At 38.9% G+C, this 20,391-nt stretch overlaps 1 protein-coding gene across 2 annotated transcripts in view; it reads right to left on the minus strand.

Annotated features, from left to right (window-relative positions):
- Positions 1 to 20,391, minus strand: part of TEK (TEK receptor tyrosine kinase) — a 42,847-nt gene that overhangs the window by 21,900 nt on the left and 556 nt on the right. For both annotated transcript variants that reach the window (XM_026078704.1, XM_026078703.1), the window contains exons 2-3: positions 7,569 to 7,880; positions 2,205 to 2,315 (exon numbers count right to left, since the gene is read on the minus strand). In XM_026078704.1, the coding sequence (XP_025934489.1) occupies positions 2,205 to 2,315; positions 7,569 to 7,880 (423 nt within the window). The remainder of the gene's footprint in view (positions 1 to 2,204; positions 2,316 to 7,568; positions 7,881 to 20,391) is intronic.

Below are 20,391 nucleotides of genomic sequence, written 5' to 3' on the forward strand. Positions count from 1 at the left end.
ATTCTCACAGCTGCCCCCCCCCTTCAATTATTGCATAATAGGTTTGCTCTTTCCCCAGGAACCACATGATAATCCTGTTTCGCCCTTTTTATCAGTCACAAAGCTCTGGCTGAAACTCCTCAGGGCTTTGAATAGTACCCTCAATGGCCCTTCAATCAGAGATTAGAGAACTCTCACCTTTGGCGGTATCTCTGTTACGTTCTCCTCCTTAGCATTTATGTGTCTGAGTGTTTATATTCCTTCTCATGAATCCTGTCTTAGTCTTTAATGCTGAGTGGCTATTAACCAGATGATATGTTCACAAACCAGGTACCCTTACCTTCCACATATCCTTACAGTTACAACAATAATGAAACAAGGTAAGGAGTCACTTTTTTCACTTTGCTGAAACCATATAGGAATTAAGGAAACTAGCGTCAGGCAGGATCTATACTATCTGCGATCATACCATCTGGTAGTCAAATGGCTGTATTTCAGGCAGCCTAGAAACTCAAAACTTTCTTGAGGATCACAGTAAAAACAGCAAACAGGTCTTGGGTAACATAAAAGTTCTTCAAGAAAATGGAACCAAAGGAAAAGAGCCAAGAATGAGAAAGGATTTGTTTGGAATTGTGGGGCTTTTGCCCAATCTTTGAGTTACAATCAGCAAAGTTGGCAGCAAAGTATTAGAAAGCCTATCACCTTACACTCAAAGTCTGCTAATGAGGTTCAGGTTCAGTTTTTGTGGCGCATTGTCTAAGATAGCATGTTTTGCCTGTGGCTTAAAGCAACCGTGTTTAGCAGAACAGTTTTGTTTACTAGACAGACTTTTTGAGGGTCTGCAAGGAGGAACTGACATTTTAAGAATAAGACGCTGAAGTAAAAGAGAGCAGCAGTTAAATATTTCAGGATATATTTTTTTTCTTATCCCTGCCAGGTACTGTATCAGGAATTCTCAGAGAAGATATTTCAGCTGTAGTCTCAGGTGGAGGATTTGACCTGCTGTCCAGAATCATGGTTAGTTTGGGGCTCTTTGCCAGCTGGAAGCCCAATTAAAGCAGGACCAGGATGTGAACACTACTGCTCCAATGCATCAGCTGGTTCTTGTATGGGAAAATACTGACAGGAGGTCACAAAATTTCCTCTGGGGCCCTGAAAGGACAAGTAACGGCAAACCTTCTCCACTGTGCACTGTCCTAGCAGAATCTCTGTAGAGTGAAGATACAGATCCTTAAGAAACTCTGCTTTGCGTATTACCTTTTTAAAAGACACCTTGTGGTTATTTTTCTCCTCCAGCCTGTAGAGAAGTGCTCCAGTTATTCAGAAACTGGGGCTAGGACTGGCCCACAGCTTACATTCTTTTGCAGTGTGCTGACACCTATTTACCTCATCCTGCTCTGTTCAGTCCCAGCCTATTTCCTGGTAGCTCACTCTAAGCCAGGCTATTAGGACACAAAGGTGAACTGGTATGTTGCACATACTTCCCACAGCTGTAATGTGTTGAAGTTTAACATCCTGATTAAATATGAATGCACTGTGAATTTAACTAACCAATATTTTGCTACATTTCTATAGGAGATAGATAGTAAGCTGTACTTATTTCCAAGTGTTGAGCAGTAGCAACAGACAATTGACCGTAATTTGCATGGGATTTAGGTGTTATGTTAAATAGAAAAGTTGATGTCTTGAATTTTTGCAGCCTAAGTCTAATTTTTATAGTTGAATGAAATAAGGTTTAAATTTTCTTGACAGTTTTGCCTTTTTAATAGCAGATTACTAATGCCTAATTCCTTACCCTGAAGTGCATCATAAAATTTAAATGGCTTCTAAAAGCCATATGAGGCACAAGAGGTATGCACCTGAAAAGCAGTAGAAACACAAAGAAAGATGCAGTAAGTTTTCTTCCAAGCAGCACAGCAAAAAGAGGTGCTAGCAAAAGATATGAGAGGATAGAGAAGGAAATGAAAAGGAAGAATGAGAAACAAAATCAAGGCACAAAAAGAGGATTTGGCATTCTGGAGGAAGAACCAATAAATAGATCATTTCAACACTTGGGTATGACAAATGGTTCCACTAAGGAGCATTAAATGCACAAGAAATTATGCCGCCTCCATTTTCACAGTATGGGCATCATCAGCAATGATTTTAATGCAGTTATGCGGCCAGTTGGCTAAGAGAATGACAGCTGGTAAAGGAGAAGAGACAAGACAGGAGAGATTAATTACCGTTTTTGTAGATCACTGCATCTTCCTCTTTTGCTGCCATTCTGATGAAGGAAATATTCACATGCTCTCCCTTATTTGCTGTAACAGTTAAGGCTACTGGGTGGAATGAAGCTGAAATCAAAACAGGAAAGAGAAGTATGGAATCAATAACAACAGTTCTTATCTCTGTGTGATCCCTGTCCCAAAAGCTGAGAGATTACAGCACACCCTCCTTCATAGCTTCTGATGTTTAAATTTCCTTATAGCATGCATTGACCCTTTTAGCACCAGCAACTTCAACCTTATGTTTTGGCAGGAATGGAGGAGTCACCTATGCCCTGGAACAACAGAGTGCAATTAGAACTTGGGGCATAAAATTAGGAGAAATTTGGCTGAGTAGTTGGAAACATTTCCTAACTGGGAGCTCCAATTGGCTGTGAAATACCCTCCCAAATTCCTTCATCCCTTGAGACCTTTTTAAAAGCAGGCTGGATAAAGTACTGGCAAAAAGCGTAAGCTTTACGATGTAGAACAGTCAAGACGATTCAGGAGACCACAGTCGTGTAGGGTCAGCGGGGGTTGCAGTTAAGATAGAGTAGGCCTGTGCTTGTGTTAGTTCACCACACCTTCTATAAATACTGAGAGCGTTAGTCTGCACTGAGAAGAAAAGAGCAAACTATATTCACAGCCAGTGTTATTTTTACCCCAAAATACTCTTGTCTAAAAATGTGGCTTAATTAAAATAAAAATATTCTGGGAAGAACTGTCTATATCAGAGATATTTTTCAATTTTCCAACTGGAAAATTCAAATTAATTTTACTGCTCAAATTGAAAAGTACTTTTATGCATTTATTTATAGTTCTTATTTTTTAAAAAAGAGAAAGAAGTAGATGGAGGGATTTTCACAGAATTTTTGCATTTTCCCTATCACTACCAGTGAAAAAAAGAATCAGAAAACAACCGGGGAAGGGGAAGAAAAATCTCAGAAAACAGTATTGTTTTGGAGTCAATGAAATGGTAATTTTAATTGCAACACATCACTTTAAAATAAGTTAAAAGAAGTTAAGGACAATTCCTTTCATTTAACTGGAAAATTGCAAGGGAAAGTTGTGAGGGTGGGTTTGTTTGTTTGTTTTTTAGGGAGAGAGAACAAATTTCAGGGCGTTCTGACCAGTTTTAGCTCTGAGTTTTTATGCCATACTATAACTGATAAGCAGTGTGGCAAAAAAAAAAAAAAAAAAAAAAAAACTCTTCCAAAAATAAGTAATGTTTATTCTCCAAACTGTTCAGCTCTTTATCTGAGAGAGAACACCCTTCTTACATCTTTGTACTTTTTCTTTTAGATCACCCAGAGAAGCGGAGCATTGATTTCTACCAGATCCTTTCCCCTTTCCATTTTTGAGGGTGTTGAGCCTCAGCGTTCCTCCTGCACAAGTTCCTCTTGGGTGAGCCCCTCCTGCATCTTGTTTTTGTTCAGATCCCAGGAGCCCCCCAGCACTGCTGCCACCTTCCTCCCCAGCAAGATGAGTGGGAACTTTCAGATAGAAAGTCCCACCTGAACCTCAGCTGGAACAAATCTTTCAAAAGTCCATGCTCCTAGCTGGTTCTGCATTTGCTCAGGCTCCATTTTTACAGAAGTCACATTTATTTTACAGGGTATATTTTGTTTAAGGAACACATATACAAACTGGTATGAATTGTGGTGTAATTTAATCATATTTTTTTAAACTGATCTATAGTCATGCCTCATTTTTTGGTTCATTTTCAGAAAACCGGCAAGGATGTGTACTTTGGTTCATACCAGTGCTTTCAGAAAACAAATTTGGGGGTCTGTGGCTGCAATTTGGTTTTGAAGAAATTCATAGAAATAGGATCAGAAAGCAGGGAAAAAATATGAACTAAATTTCCATTATTTTAGGTATTTGGTGAAGCTATAAAAACAAGTGGGTAGATGTTACATGAAAGTTGAAACATCTACATATGGAGCTGAAACTGTGTTAGTGTTTCTACAATACTATTTTGTAAAATCTGAGGGAAAAAGTATAGTATTATTACAATATGGGAGGGAAGAACATTTTAATATTTCTATTTTGAATACCATTTCAGTTAAATATCAAAATTTTTTTGTGATGTAATGTTAAATAAGGAAAATTTGAGAAAAAAATCAAGATATTTCAATCAATCCAAACCCACCTTTCTACCAATATTTTCTTTCTTGGAGAATTTTGACATTTTAAGGTTTCATTTCTAACTGGAAATAAGACAACTACTGAAAACTCAAAATTCTTTGCAAACTGRAATTTCCATCCTCTGTGCAGTTCTAGTGTTTGTATTCTGAGCCTCTGGTATGTGGTTTCATGCTTTTGTTTGTAAGTGCTATCCAGTTGGTTTCAGCAAGACTCTTCCTGCATGATGCTAAACACTGGGGGTCTACTGACCACCTGCCACTTTACCTAGGCGCCAATATCTGTCCTTGCATCCTAGACAAATAGAGAGTTCTAGTACGAAATAATGAAATAAGCTCTTATTGGAAGCAGTCAAACAAAAACTGAAAGCAGTCCCAGCTTACCATCAATACCTGAGTTGATAGTTATTTATGAATAATAAATTCATGGCAAAAATCATGGTCTGTTTAAGGAAATGAATATTGAACAGCTTTCCCAAAAATCAATTGTTAATTACAAATGATCCTAAGAGTTTTACTTGCAGTGGTTTTTGGTCCAGATTTAGTGAGGTACTATTAAATCTTTTTGACGAGATAATAACTTTTGTCTTCCCATTCTGTTTTCTTTGTATCTTGTTTAGCTTACCCACAAGACTTTCTTCACAGTATTGTTGCAATGGAAAGGAACCCACACTGCCTGGTGTGCTTGGTTCCAAAGTATTTTTAGATTGCAACTTATATTTCATGTTTTCACATCTTGAGTGTGACAATTCCTTATAGAGACATAATGAACTGAGTTGCAGGCCAAGTGCCAAAACTGTTTCATTAGTGTTTCCATTATTGTCCTTTTGCCTGCTGTAGAGAGTTTCTGTAAGGGAAACTCATACATATATATATATGAAAATATACATCTATTTTATAGAAAAATTGAATAAACTAGATTTGATTAGATGCAGAACAGGCTATGTAGTATTCTATTCTAGATATGCTTGCTTTATACAGTATAGTCGTTACTCCCAATATATATATTTAAAGCATAGTCTGTTCTCTCTCATTGCATGTATGAATATTATATGCCTAATCACAATGCTAAAATATAACAGATGTGGGATAATGGGCACCTTACTTTCAGAATGGTGCATGTGTAGAATCAAACAGGAAAATGCACCACTTATCTTTCCATGTTATATGGAAAAAAATCTTCCTTGTATCTGCATATCTGATAATCAATACAGAATTAGACAGATGACAAATCCCACTAAAGCCAGTGAGGCTACCCAAATGCTTAATGCTTCTGAGTAATTCAGTAGCTTAGTAGTAGTCACCTTCAGTAACCTGAGGCCGTAAAATTGTGGCTAGAATTTCAGAAGTGCTGCTCCTTCCTATGTCTCTTGTGTCTTGAATGGGAAACTGCACATTTCAACTCTTGCTCAATTTTTTGTTTTGAAAAACACACTCTGCCTTTAAAAATTGTTCAGACTACAACAGTAAAGGTGAAAAAGGCCTGTTTTCCAACTGTGTTGGTTTGCCAAACCTCACAGTCCTTCACTGACCTCTTCTTCCTCTTTCTGTGGACTTTAATAACTTTGAGAATTTCTGTCATGCCTCTTTCTCACTCATCCAGCACAATTAGTTTATGCACATTCACTGATGAGTTTCTAGCTCGAATTGTATCATCCAAAGCTTTTTCAAAGAAAAGCTGAGAAACAAATTCAGGACCCAGAAATGATTCATAGAAATCTACGTACTGCTGGCATGAATATTGTGTTGTTTCTGTTTAGGACAACTTTTGCCATATAGGAAGTTTGATTACTTTAAATTCTCTGTTCCTAGGGCCACACATACTGATGGCAAAAAAAGCCATGATTGATTCAGAAGACCGTCTTCCACCCATGGGGATTGCTTTACATGAGACCTGGAGATGTGTCAGCTCACTGGTACCCTGCCAGAGGCAGAGTAAAATTGAAGCTGCCTCCTCTGCAGCTTTCAATGACCTGTTATGTGAGTGTCCTTCCTCCTCCCCACTGCAGCCTCTCTTGAAACAATCGAGTTGTCAATCTTGAGAATGAAACGCATACACAGAGCCCTCTTGGTATCTGGACCGACCCTCCAAAGACCACATTTGGTCGGAGAAACCACAAGCCAAAGAAAAATCYTTTTGTCCTGTCCACCTTGCTTGTAACATTCCCATATTAAAGAAAACAAATGCACGCTAGCCATGGCTCAGACCAAAAGAAAGCCTCTTTTTCTAAGCTTTCTGCATGATTTTAGGAGATACCAACAATAAAAGTTTTTCATACTAAAAGCTTAAAAAGACAGATAGGGAGACTGATAAAAAGTGTCCTCATGGACTAGCTGCCATGGTGTAAAACATTAGTACTATAGCAAATTCTGCTAAAGATTAGTTGAAGTTTGGAAAATTTGACTTACTGCAGAAAATTACCCCAAATTTCTTACACTCCTCTGGAGTTTTCAGTGATCTCTTTGCTTTGGAACTCAGCCTGGAAGTCTAATAAGGTCTAATATGGAAATACCACCTTCTGATCTTACTGTCTCCCTGCTGGCTTTGTTTTCCTACTGTGCATAGTCTTACAACCAACAATCAATAAAATAATCAGTAGTGAAATCTGTAGTGGATCAATATGGATAACCTTCTTAGATTCAGAGAATCTTTTGGGGGATTTCTTTCAAGTGCTGTGCTGTTTTTTTTTTCTCATACTGACACATACTGTGCAGGTCCAGTGTTGCTGATCTGTAGCCTCACTGAGCCTTTGAGAAGGCACTTATTTTGAGACATAGATTCATTGTTTAGCTACCTACCTCACAGACCTGTCAAGATTTGAAAAGCCGTCATGTTTGGATCCGGTGGAGGAATTACCATATGTATTATTTCATGGTATGAGTGAGGCCAGAACAGCTGTGCTTACCTTATCTACCACCTGCCTTTGTGTTCCTGGTGATAGCCAGATACAGGCAGAATACCTACAGATGTCTGACTAACTTCCATAAGGAAATGACTAGCTACTAGTATCAACCAGTTGTCTCTGCACTTTAGAAAAAACATGTACTTGAGTCAAGTCTATTTTTATTGACTCCAAACTGCCTTGCCCACTTTGGAGACACTTTTGCACCCACTCCTTCTAGCCAAGAATAACTGCCAGACCTCAGGGAGGCAGGTCTGACCACCACACAGTCTCTAGGTCTGACCACCACACAGTACCTCCCAGCGGCATCTTCATAGTATGTATCCTTGTCACCTCATCCTTGAGTTTCCCTTCACAGTAGTATGCTCCAATAGTTTCACTGGCCTGTTCCCTTTTCCACACCACTGTTTTGGCTGTTGCTCTCCTTGAATCTTCATTAACTTCCAGGGGCTCTCGGTGCTGGTTTGTCACATCCTCCTGGTCTCGATCTATTGTGATAGACTCGCGGGAACGCCATTTGGAAGTGATACAGATAAGTGATGTTTCTGAGTTGCCCACCAGAGGGAATGAATTGATCAGTATCAGGTCCAGGGCTGCTTCCACTTTACCTAGGAAGAAAACCAGCAAGTGAAAAAATTTTCTGCAGAGTTTGAGTACGTGGTTATCCAAATCACCAGAGAAGCTCTTTCACCCAATACTTAGCATTTCCTGGCTGATGTCTTACACAGCTTTGGAGCAAAATAAAAAGACTGTAGATAAACTATTCTGTTATACTGTCTTTAGGATATATTCTGTTTGTCATGAACAGATGGGGTTGGTTCTTTGTAGCTTTCTTATTCTCAGAAAGAAAATAAGCCTCCTGAACTTATGAAGCTTCTTCTAAGAGCTGATACAGGAGCCCAAGGAAAACCTTTGTCTGCAGAAGTGGATAGCTCCTTGGATAGTTCAACAGTTGTTATATATTCCTGACAGCATGGTGCTTTGCCATAAACAGGGTTGGTCGATCACAAGGTTGTCAGTTTAATAGTGGTGTTTATTATGTCTTTTATAAGGGTTTAACAGGCTTCCTGAAAAGAGATCATAAACCAAGTGTACATTTATATATGTATTATTACAGAGCAGGTATGTTTTTTAGCTATAGGAATTAGTAATAAATATGTTGAACATTTGAAGTATTTTTTCAACTATTTTATGAATTTTGATTAATTTGGGTTTCAAGATCATTCACAAGTCAGTCAACTAACTGCTCTAATAGACAAGGGCAAGAACCACAGCACAAAGAAATTCATTTCCAAAGGAAGATAACAAGTCATTGGCAGTGGTAGAGCCACTATTTTATGAGGTTAGGCTTTAATAAATCAACAAGATTCCTTTTGATAAATAGAATCACCAGAAATACATGGAGGTGAAACTTCTCTGAAAATGATAGATATAAGCCTATTTAAAACAGTCTCTTTTAGAGACTGTTATACATTTTAGTGATTCAAATGCACATAGCAGAAGGGAAGCAGAAGGTCTCCTATAATCAACTCTTTGCAAATAACAGACGTTTCCCTTTACTTCTGATGTTCAGGGTAAGGAGAAGGGAAACAGAAACATTCTTTCCAGCCAAAACAGGAAGAATAGTTGATTTCTTTCATGTATCACATTTATTTTCCTGCTTTGGATACAAATATATTTTGTATGTACATATAGTAACTTAATATTTAGTGCCATTCAACTTGCAAATGTTTCTTTGGTTGGAAGAAATGGGAATAGTCCTAGAGAGGTCAAAGGGTCTTAGTGCTTGCTGCAGACTTTGCATGAGTGTATTTAATGCCTGGGCCAAGGGAGGAGGTCCTTCTCTGCATTCAGTGCCAGCAACCACTCTGGGGACCGAAGTATCTTGACAGCACACTGACGCTTACCACACCCAGCCAGTCTGCTGCAGTTACCACCCTTTAATGTGCCAACCCAGATAATTCGAAGTTACATAATAAAGAAGGGAAAACTTCTGGAAAGGATGCAATAGCTATTGAAGAAAATATTGCATAAAAGTACAGGTCAGAGAAGTCAAGTCATCCTGCTGCATGTTACAAAAAAATGAATCCTCTGAATAAAGTTAAAGAATTACGTGATACAAATTAGGCAAGATTTGTGCATTCATTTTATAGGGGCTAGTTTTAAAGTCATTACTTATGTGAGGAACATTTTTGCTCTCACTACAGGTGTGACACATCAGTTGAAGGCAAATGTAATTCAACAGTAGTCAACACTGAAAGAAAATGGCCAGTTCAGATTGGCAAGGATGTGAGCCATACTCTTGCATGCCAAGTGGAGATGTTCTTAAAATCATAAATTGCAAGATCCTGGTTGCTGCAAACTTTGGTGAAGCTCAGAATCAAACTCTGTGACTTGGTGTGATTATCTGTGGTGAGTTCTGACAGGGCGTTAATTCTGACAGAGTGTTGCAGATCAGAATTAAAATATTTTGACATTTCTGCCCAGCATCCACAGGGCACAGAGATACTACCAGTGTTGTTCCAGTACACAACTGTAGCCTCAAATTGCTGGGGTCCTTCAGGAGACAGATGCTTATTCAAGGTTGCAGCTCCCTGTCACTGTTCCTAGCACTGTCTGTTCCTGTGATTTCCAAAGTAAATTTAAAAGTGAAGATAATATCTCTCCCTCCCCACATCTCAACATCATTTTAATATGCCAATGAAAAGTAGTAGCAGAAGTCTGAATTCTGAAGCCTAGCTTTTGTGTTGCCTTGGATACCTATGCAACACATGGCAAAGCAATATCATATCAGATTCAGGGCATTTGCTACACAGTTTTTTCTTTCTTTGGAGTGATATAAATCACATAAATCAAGGTGTAAAAAAATTATAAATCAGGCCTATTGCTTATTTACCCTGGTTGTTATCCAAGATGAGTCAAAATCCAGACACTGGTGCATGGATGGTCTTCTGATTATCTAAAAACAGAGGTGTTTTGTTTCATATCAGCTGCTGCAGAGTAGCACAAAGATCTGCATGAGACTGATGCAACATAGATTCCGCCTATGCTATGTCCTTCTGGAGAAACACCAGGAGGCCCTTCTCTGTCTAAAAGGCAATAACTATCTATGCATAAGCACCAAATCATTCCCCAAGGGTCATTTGGTAGCTGAAGTTTCACAGTTGGAATATATTGCAAGAAGAAATGAAAATATAGGCCAGGTGAAAGTTTTGAACTAAGGTGTGTTTTAAAAAAAAATCACTCTAGCAGCACATATACTTGAAGGCACTCAGTTCCTTCAACTCAAAATCTAGCAGGACTGGCCTTTTAAAGTCACTCTAATGCTCACTGAAATGAGGAGAAGGCTTTCTTTGTCTCCTCTGGAAGTTACTGTCCTGAGATTATGAAAAGCAAAAAGGCAGAAAAGTGTAAAATGTACTTCTGCTGCATGCTAGGGGATTCCCTATGGCATTTCTTTCTGGTAAAGCATCTTAGACTAATCCACTTGCTTGCTAAAAAGGAATTTGCACTACTTCGTCTGGCAAAATTTAGGCAAATCCTGTCCTTGATGATAATGAGGACTTTGCAAGAACTGATTAAAGACAACAGGATTTAGCTCTCTGAGAAAAGCACAACAAATATAGACAGGAAACAGCCTGTCTCTGTAAAAGCGACAATCCTCTGTGTTTTCTTGAGAACGTCCTTTGACTCCTGCCCCAGTTCTTGAAGAAATGACCTTAGCAGGAAAGCAGTTTGCTGTGTGTGCAAATAAATTTTGAGAAGAGAGTGCTTGCAGAAGGCTAATACTGAAAATGGGAGATGCCATGCAAACATCATTCATTGCCCAATATTTATGACACACACACTCATTGTTGCCCAGTGCTTTGTGCCCTTCTAGTAGGAAAACTGGAATCATCTAAAGCATCTAAAGTTTAAATAACATTTTCTGCCTTCACCCACCATAACCCATATAGCAACGTGAATACAGGGTGCTCTTTCCAGTTCTCGCCTACAGGATTGCATGCTCTCTTGTTAGCTGGTGCCTGGCAGTATTGGCCTGAGCGCCACCAGAATGATCTTGCCTTTGCTCCTTCCTGGCTTCTCTAGTACATATTCATGTGGGAAAATCATGCCAGGCAGAGGACAAGAGTGTGTATATATCATGCGACATCTGCAGTCCCTGCGTGTTCTCAATCCCTACCAAAATGCCACATTCATACAGGCACAGAGTTACCATGTTCTCTGTGCTGTGTTGCTCCAGCAAAACTCAGCCAGGATTAGCTTAAAGAAACATCTCTGAGAAATTCCCTGGAAAACATCCCAGACACAAGTCAGTTTGCAGAGCAAGAAGGTCTGTCTTAAAGTGTAAAACATCACTTCCTTAGATCAGAATTGGCACTGGATGCTAGCTCAGGAGTAAAACAATGAGGCAATCTCAATTTGAGACAGCTCAACACCATAGATTAATAGGTACAACATGTGCATAACAAGAATAGAAAAATGTTATTATTTGTTCCTTAATCCCTGGAAGTCCCTACCCAAATATTTTCAGATTTGCACTCTTAACCCTTGCCTGGGTCCCAGGAAATGTGCAATTCAATTTCTACTTCATGTGAGGCCTTTGCAAAGTTGCCTGTTACCTGGAAAGCTCTGCTCAGTGTTGTGGCATGGCTAACACTCCTCTATCATAGAGATCAGTCAAAATAGTGAGCTCCATCAAAAGAAAGTATAACTGCACCCCAAACACAAATTTAATAACTAGGCAATGTTTTCAGAGTGTACTGAGAATGAAAAGTGCTGAGTTTTAGCTATTTCTTAATTAATGAAGAAATAGTTTATGGGGCTAGAAATCTAATGATATATTTGTTTCCCTTACGTTTCTTAAGCTTTGTTACTAATTGCCTGATGTGACTGTGTGCTGGAAGTCCTTTTTCTTGCATCTGGAGCATAACAGAGAAAAAAGACCTGTAGTAAAAAGTGGGTGGAAAGATTAATACTTTTAAGATGGAAAGAGTATTTAGCACATCCCAGCCAGGAACCAAGGACCAGGAATTTCATTGCTGTTTTGAGTAAACTGTTATTCCTGACACTTATTCATTCACATATCTAGGCACAACTCTTTTCCACATGCTTTGCTTAAACCCTGTGAGTCATACCTTCCCTCCCCCAACCCCTTCCCCGACCTTGCTTTTTCACTTGTTTGTCCTTGCAGAGAAGCGCATAGTCACAAAGCAGAGCACTAACAGAGTTAGCTGGGGGCCTACAATTTGCCTTGCTTGGTGCATTCCAGACGTGCCCTGTATTTCATGGATCTTCATGTTTCTTCTGGCCCTTCTTCCCTCCTTTGAGTGAGATCTATGTTGTTTTCATAGGAAGAGCTATCCGAATACTTTGTTCAGTAAACAGCAAATAAATAGACGAGACTTCTTCAGACTTCAACAGCAATTAACTCTTATCCTCAGAAGAGAATTTCACTCAGAGGAAGGAAATAGGAGCAGAGCATAATCTAGCAGAAACACGCAGAGCCTGCGCTGCTCAGACAACTACCATAAATGTAAAGATTTGTCCAGGTTCAGGTGATACCTGGTACCAGAGAGTCTACAGACACCTTGGCCTGACATCCATCTCCAGAGAAGTCAGGGGCAAAATTCCTAGTCTTAAGAAACATTTTCAGCAACTGTTTAAAAACAAACAAACAAACAAACAAACAAATGCAAAACACTATCACATCTATGTTCAGATACTATTATTTGAAAAAATCTCTTCTAGAAACAGGACATTGCCTCTATGTGCATTTTTAGAGCAGGATAAGTGGAAATTCTTTGCTCTGCTTCAAAAAGCAGAAGTGCTTTCTGCTGAGCAATGCTTGTTCGTGGACTGCACCCAACTTCAGAGCACTGAACTGTTTGTAGGAGGCACTCTTCATAGCTGAGGCAGTAGTCAGAAAGGCAAAAACAGTGTGATAAGGCTTTGGGAGATGAGAGAAGAGGTAGGAGAGAAGTTTTTACCCGTTAAACTCCATCTCTTTTTTCATCACATGTAACAATGGGAACGAAAGGTGATATAAATTTGAAATAATTAGGCGGGTTTTATATTTATTGCTTCTTTCTTGGAACATAAATTATTTCCACTAGTAACTACCTGGAAATATGAATATAAATCATATACATACTATACAAGCAGGGATAATAGAATTGGTGCTTAGCATAGGTTTGTTGTTATATTGCCTGTTAAGAGTAAAACTATCATTTGCACACTTCCTTTAGATACTTACTGCGAGATTTAATAATTATTTTGAGATTGATGGAAATGTATATCCCCAACTGCAAAGACACCCATCCGTCCTCTTTCAAGTCTCTTATAAACAATGTTAAGCACTTCCTCTGTTTGCAAAAATAAAGTTTTGATTTAGAACAAAACCAACTTGCTAAAGCTCCTGTGCTTCAGAATTTATCATTGTGTCTTATTTTGGTATTTAGAAGTTTAGTACCAAGTAACCAAGTTACCAAAGAGGTTACCAAATTACCTCCTTGATCATATTTTTTGTTATAAATTCACATATCAAATTAAAAGAATAAAATTAATCTATTTAGGAATACAAGTGGCAATCATTCCAGTAATTGTGTTGTGAAAGTATAGTATTTGATTAATTCTTAGCTAAGTACTGAATAAATTACTCTGAAATTTATTTATTAACTAATTAATCAGTTTGAAAGGTAATCAACACTGAAACAATGCAACTGAAATACAAAAAAATTTAACAATTTAGAGACCCAATCCCCATAACTCTTCTCCCTTAAAAAAAAGAGGGGGGGGGGTTAGAAGAAAAGAAAAAAATACAATATTCCTTAATTAGTATTAAAGATAGTTAAAAACTGACCCAGTATTTTGGCTGTTACAGGATGTTTTTGATGGGAGAGTGGAATATTGACCACCTCAGAATTTAGCAATCCTTATTTCCTTTTTTTTTCTTTTTTTTTCTTTTTTTTTCTTCTTTTTTTTTCCTTTTTTTTTTTCACTCAGTATGAAACTTGGTTAATTTTTGTTGAATTAATTTTTGGGGGAGGGCTTTGAAATCACGTATTCATTTTATGGGCTCAATAGTCTCTTGATGTCCTGTGTCTTGGTGCCTAACTTCTGTTACGTAAAGACAGCGATAGTTCAGGTAATTTCTCACCGTGAGTCAAGCTCTCCTCTGACAGCTCAGTCTTCAGACGACAATGCTGCCATGTTGCCTGACAATACTGTCAAGAAATTGTTATTGCCCAAAGAGATTCAGATTCTCTGTCACACAGCAGCAGAAGCAGGTGGGAGAAAGTGAGAAACAGAACTACTGTTGATAAATAGCTGATATATGAACAAAAAATTGTCAGGTTTTCCAGGAATCTCTTACGAGAAGGATCTTACTGCTTTTAGAGCTTGCAGTCTAAAACAAACTGCAGGTCTCATCCCTCTCTGCATTTGCCATTTACTCACTCTCCTGAATCAGGGAGATATTGCATTGCGGTACAAAACATGGATCTCATATTATGCTCCTGAGCAGCTGTGGGACCGCCTGTAACTTGAGAGTACTGAAGACTCTTCCCTTAGAAACAACACATTATATGAGGTGGAAGGGCATTGTTAAATTATCAAGAGATTAAAAAAATTAGTGACAGAACATGATTCTGCTGCTTGGTAGTAGTGGAAAGACCAGAGCACAAGTTTTAAAAATGAAGTAGTCTGTCAAAGCTACTAGGGCTAATGTTTTCTCATGGGCCCTTGAGTACATCAGGAGCAACTGTCGTGAAGGAAATACAACTACCTTCTAGGAAAATAGAGTAAAATTGTTTTCTCTACATTTCAGTTGTTTCACAGTCTCTCAGAGCAATCTTTTAAATTGAAAAAGCTAGAAAAGAAATATTAAGGGAACTTGGTTTGGGGTTTCCCAGTGAGCTTGTCTAAATGTGTGTTTGTGAGGAGTAATCAAAATATAGAAAGAAGAAAAATGCTTTCACATGTCTTCTCCTTGGGCTTGGTTGACCACAAGCAAGTAAAGTGGAAAATGAAGTATCTGCAGAAATTGCTTGCTGGGTAACAAGCAGCCAGTGTGCCAGGTAATACTGAGAAAGGATGAAGAATGTGGCTTGAGTAGAAGAGGGCTGCAGTTCAGCTAAATCTAGCTGAATTTGCAGGTAGCCAAATATGGCTCCTACTGTCAAAAACTTCTTGCAAGCTAGAATACGTCTGTAATATGGATGCTCCTTGTCATTTACATTGTGAAACTACTGGTGTATATCTTGTTTGTGTGTATGCACTAAAGTGTACAAAATAACCTATGAAAACAATTAGCCTCCATAGAATATATCTGAGCGTATGTGTATAAGGTAAGCAGTGGCTGGAAGTGTCTGAGAGCTTTGGCTGCTGCACTGACATGCTCTGCTGCGTTCGTGCCTGTACAGCAATGTACCCTCACTTTTCTGCTTACTCTTTGGTCTGACTAAAGGAACCCAGCAGATGATGCTGGTGCCAAACACACTTTGCGACTAAGGAGGCTAAAAGTCCCCAGGCCAGTGGCAGGGCTGGGATAAATAGCCAGAAAATAACACGAGAGAAAATTGTCAGCATTGTCAGAAATGCAGATGGAACTGCATTGACTAGACAAATTTGTTTGTTAGACTCCAAAGATGAAATTAACCGAGCCGCTTCATTAGACAGGCTGACTGTGGAACAAGGTAAATATCTCACAGAAGCAGCAGATGTTTTGATATTGCTCTGTGCCTACACCTTCCTCCCTCCCACTACACACCCCTTAAGACTTCTTAGTCTTTCCTGGAAATCTGAACAGGGTTTGTGCGTGTTTAGGAGCCAGTCTGGGCCAAACAGGTTCAAGTCTGTGTGACTGACTGAGAGCAGACTTCCACCACAGGTAATTTTCATGTGGGCATATGAAGGACCCACTCTGCATCTCCCACATACTTAAGCTGCAGTCAGTCCATATACTAAAGCTCAGCTGCAGTCAGTCTCTCTGACTTTTCTGCTCCCTCCTCTCCACCTAAAGACTTCCAGATGATACTTTTGTGTGGTCAGACCATCTCTGCAAAATGTTTCAGCTTCATTTTTTTCCCCTGAAATAAATTTCAACAAAAAATAAATCCATCCAACCAATTTAATTATGAGGCAGCAGCCAAACAATTTAATATATGTGTGCGTGCATATATATATATAAAATTATATATATATAATATATATAATATGTATCTAAAACAATAGCATATGTCAACACTTGTGAATGTAGTGTGATTTCATCTTGCCCTTTTAGATTTGATTTCTTTGGATCTGATGTAATGCCTTTTCATTCTGACTATTTCCAGCTGCTGGAGTGGCCTTTGGGAATACAGGCTTCCCCAGAGCTACTCTACCTTTCATAAGGGCTGAACCAGGCGCAAATCAAAAGCAAAATCTAAGGCTAAAAAGGGAATGAGGGGGAATCAGGCCGCTTTTGTAGCTCCACTTAGGGTAGGTGCGCAGAGCTGCCTGCAGAAGCTGAAGCTGTTGTTTTTGACTGCTAGCTGTAGAGTCAGAAAGCAATTAATCAGATCACAGCTGGAACCGTTTTCTTTGCAAACATATAGCCAGAAATGCAATTAAAACAAAATAGCTCTCTTTTGTCCCCAAATCCATTGGCTTTGTAGCGATGATCATCCAAATGAACTAAGCAAAATTACTAGCATTCTGCAGGTCACAGACATTCAACCAGAGATTTCTGTGGCAGGCCTGTAATTTCTGGATTAGATGAAGGCTGTTTCTAAAGAAGAGTCTAAGTTCCATGTAAACTTAACGCTTATGAAGAAAACACCAGGACAGTGCTCCTTGGGTCCAAGTGTGGCAGGCAGATGCAATTGCTGAATCTCACAAATCAGATGATACACTTCAGGAATAAGAATTGTAGCCCCCTTTTTAATTTCTCTTTCAATTCAAATTAGCAATTATATGAAAATGTAGGTGTCCAAAGGGTACAGTGCCAGTATAAGGTTTAATCAAAATAGTTCTGAAATAGCTATCATAAGATCAAGCGCAGTTTTTGTTAGCTGTTTTAGCTGTCAAAGGTTCAAAAACCCAGAGCTTGGATAGACCAAGTCTGAAGTTCAGGTGCAATTTCAGTCTGGCAACAGCATATTTAAAGATAATCACACAGTCCTACTCCCTGGAATTATGGGAAGAATGGCATTCGTATTCACTGTCATAGGCATGTGTTAACCCCAGAAAGTAGGTTTTCTTTACGTGAACACCAAGCTCCGCAAGAGAAAAAAAAACAGGTCTTGAAACATAATTGTTAGGACTTTCCAGCATGTAGCTAAAAAGTACCAGTTCTTTGTAATTTTGAAGAGCCTATAACATAGTAGTGGCATTTGTGTGCATCTGGCAATGTATTTTGATTTAAGTTTTTAGCTTTATAAATATGTAAATGAATCACATAATAATAATAATATGATTATAACTTTTTCTCATGATAACACCTTATCCGAAAGAAAGTTCAGCCATCTACAGGTATTATATATAGTTATCACTGATTTCTACTGCACTGTTTTACTGTCATACTTTCTTAAAAGGCTAATGTAACCATATATGGATGCAACAGCAGAATCACCAAAAATATAATTTCAGTATTTTTAGAAACCCACTGGATCTAACATCAATGGTGCAGTGCAAAGCTATAACACAGAAGATTCTGTCTGTCTTTGAGAATGGGGACATGTGATAATGTATGTTTCCTGCCAGAAAAAGTCTAYGAAAAGTGCTTGAAACTGGTTTCAATTGTTGCTGGTTTCCACAGAACTCTAACTGATGGTGGCTATCTTGCTAAAATAAAGCTCGCACATGAACATTTCTGAGTGTCAGCCCACTGTGAGAGCCTGCAGACGAAATTCCAGACCATATGAGGATATTGTTAAAAGTCAAAAGGCAAGTTATTGACAGTCACCCCTTGTTGTGGCCCCAGCCTTTAAGGCAATAGGTGAATATGGAAGACTTCTTTTCTCAGGACTTAACAGAGGCTGTACCAAGCTGCAACCTTAGTTTGAATCTATGCTTTTATGAATACCAGGATCATTTTCATTCTACAAAATGTTGACTGGAGCAGAATGAACCAACAGAAAAAAGGGATGATGCTCTGTTTTGTCCAAGCCTTCCACTGACATTAAATTCATTTTTTTTTGTCACTTTAACTGAACATGGGCTGTGGCAAGCAGTGATTGTACATATAGTGTGACAGTGAGTATGGACTGTGTTATGTACTGAACACTATCCCTTTCAAAGTCAAATCTTTATCTCTGGATAACAATGGAGTTCTGTTATTAAAAAAATAAACTAAACTAAAGGACATTTGTTGTAATAGGAGACCAGCCCAAGGTCTTACTTTGGAACAGGGTGGAGCAGATTTTGTGCCTACCCAGCAACACACCCTCAAAAGCCCGCTGTCGCTGGGGACGAGGTTAATCCAGTTCACTGTCTGCCGACTGCGTTGACTTCAACGCCGCTCCCGCTCAGGCGATGTCAGCGCCGCTTTCCTGAACGCCGCCTGTTGAACCTCGGCGAAAGCCGGCTCGCATTGTCTTCCCCTGCTGGCCCAGGAAACGTGATATCACGCTCAAACAAAAGCGGGAAAGCGGACAGATCTGTTGAGATGGGTGTGACTGCAATACACACCTAACTGGTCGGCCACTGTGGAAAAGGCTGTGGCCGGCAGCTCTTCAGGGCTGGGCTGCTGCACTGTCCCTGTTCGGAGCTGCCTGTGCATAGCTGGCTTTTGTTTCTCCCGTGCGCGTGACTTAGTGAATATTACTTGATTTCTGTAGGAATTCTGGATATCTCATCATGTACAGAGACAGGGAACACATGGAAAAAATGTTGGAGTATCTGCACTTTCTTCTCCTCTCTGTCCATTATGCTTAGAGCACCAGATAGTTCCCTAAAGTGAAAAGCTGGACACGATCTAAAGGCTGTAGATAGGATGAATGCAGCTAGACAACCAAGATGCTTAAGCCACAAAAGAGGAACTGGTAAACAATATGCAGCCTGCTACAGCAATGACTAGATAAGAACACTTAAAAACACACACTCATAAGATTTTATTTTTATTTTTATTATTTGTCTGTATTAATCTCTAGCCTTTTCTAGATGCTAAAAGTAATCAAAAAAATTAGAAACATCTGACTCATTTGTTCGTAATTGCACTTAGCTTTTAATTTTGTGAATCTTGAAGATCTGGAAATTATAAAGAAAATATTACACTACAATGAAGACCTCTTTCTTTTCTTGCTAGGTTCAGTTTTTCATTGTAGCACAATCCGCAGTTTTACGGCATGTTACATTTTGTCTTTGGTGGACTGAAACAAATTAAGTATTTCTCAGTGAAATGTTTAGGACTGTGTAAGTGTCTAAGGTTATTGTGTGAGTTGTAGTTCTCCTTTGCAGACTTTGCTTTGTATGTTGCCCTGAAGAAAGAGTCTAGAAAATCACAATATGGGTGATACTAGCGATACTTAAAGGCTGAGCAACTGAGAATGCTGTGGGAAGAGAACATGCTTCAGCTTATGATAGCTTCAGTAAAACATCCCTAGCATTAATGCTCTGAATGCTGTAAACTATATCTGCATTATTAAAATCTTAATCATATACCTTTCTGCAGTTCTGTCTGTTGTGACTGACACTAGCTTCTGACTTGCTAGACTAATGACATTTGCTGATAATACTGAAACTTTCTTCAGTTGTATTTGAAGTGCTATGAATAGACTGCATACAATGTGCATTATTCTATCTTTATGTCCACTGACTTATATCTAGATTCCACAGTAAAGGGCTTGTCTAAAATCAGGTATGAAGTACCAACACTAGAAATGCTAGCGTTTCCTACTGCACGGGCCATTTCACGAAGGAAGTGCACAGAAAAAGTCAACATTTAATCTGTATTCAGAAAAGATTGTGAGGGGTCGGGGGGTGCCGGGGTGGGGGGGGACTGATGGTTTTGAAGTAATCAGCTTTATGGAAAAGTTAATACCAATAAGACAGCAAAGAAACCTTGTTACAAAGTGCCTATTGTTAATAAACAGCTTCTACAATTGCAAAGAGTTAGCAGCAGGTCCTAAATGTAAATAA

Source organism: Apteryx rowi, unplaced genomic scaffold (assembly GCF_003343035.1).
Source record: "Apteryx rowi isolate R43461 unplaced genomic scaffold, aptRow1 scaffold_483, whole genome shotgun sequence".
Taxonomy (NCBI): Eukaryota; Metazoa; Chordata; class Aves; order Apterygiformes; family Apterygidae; genus Apteryx; species Apteryx rowi.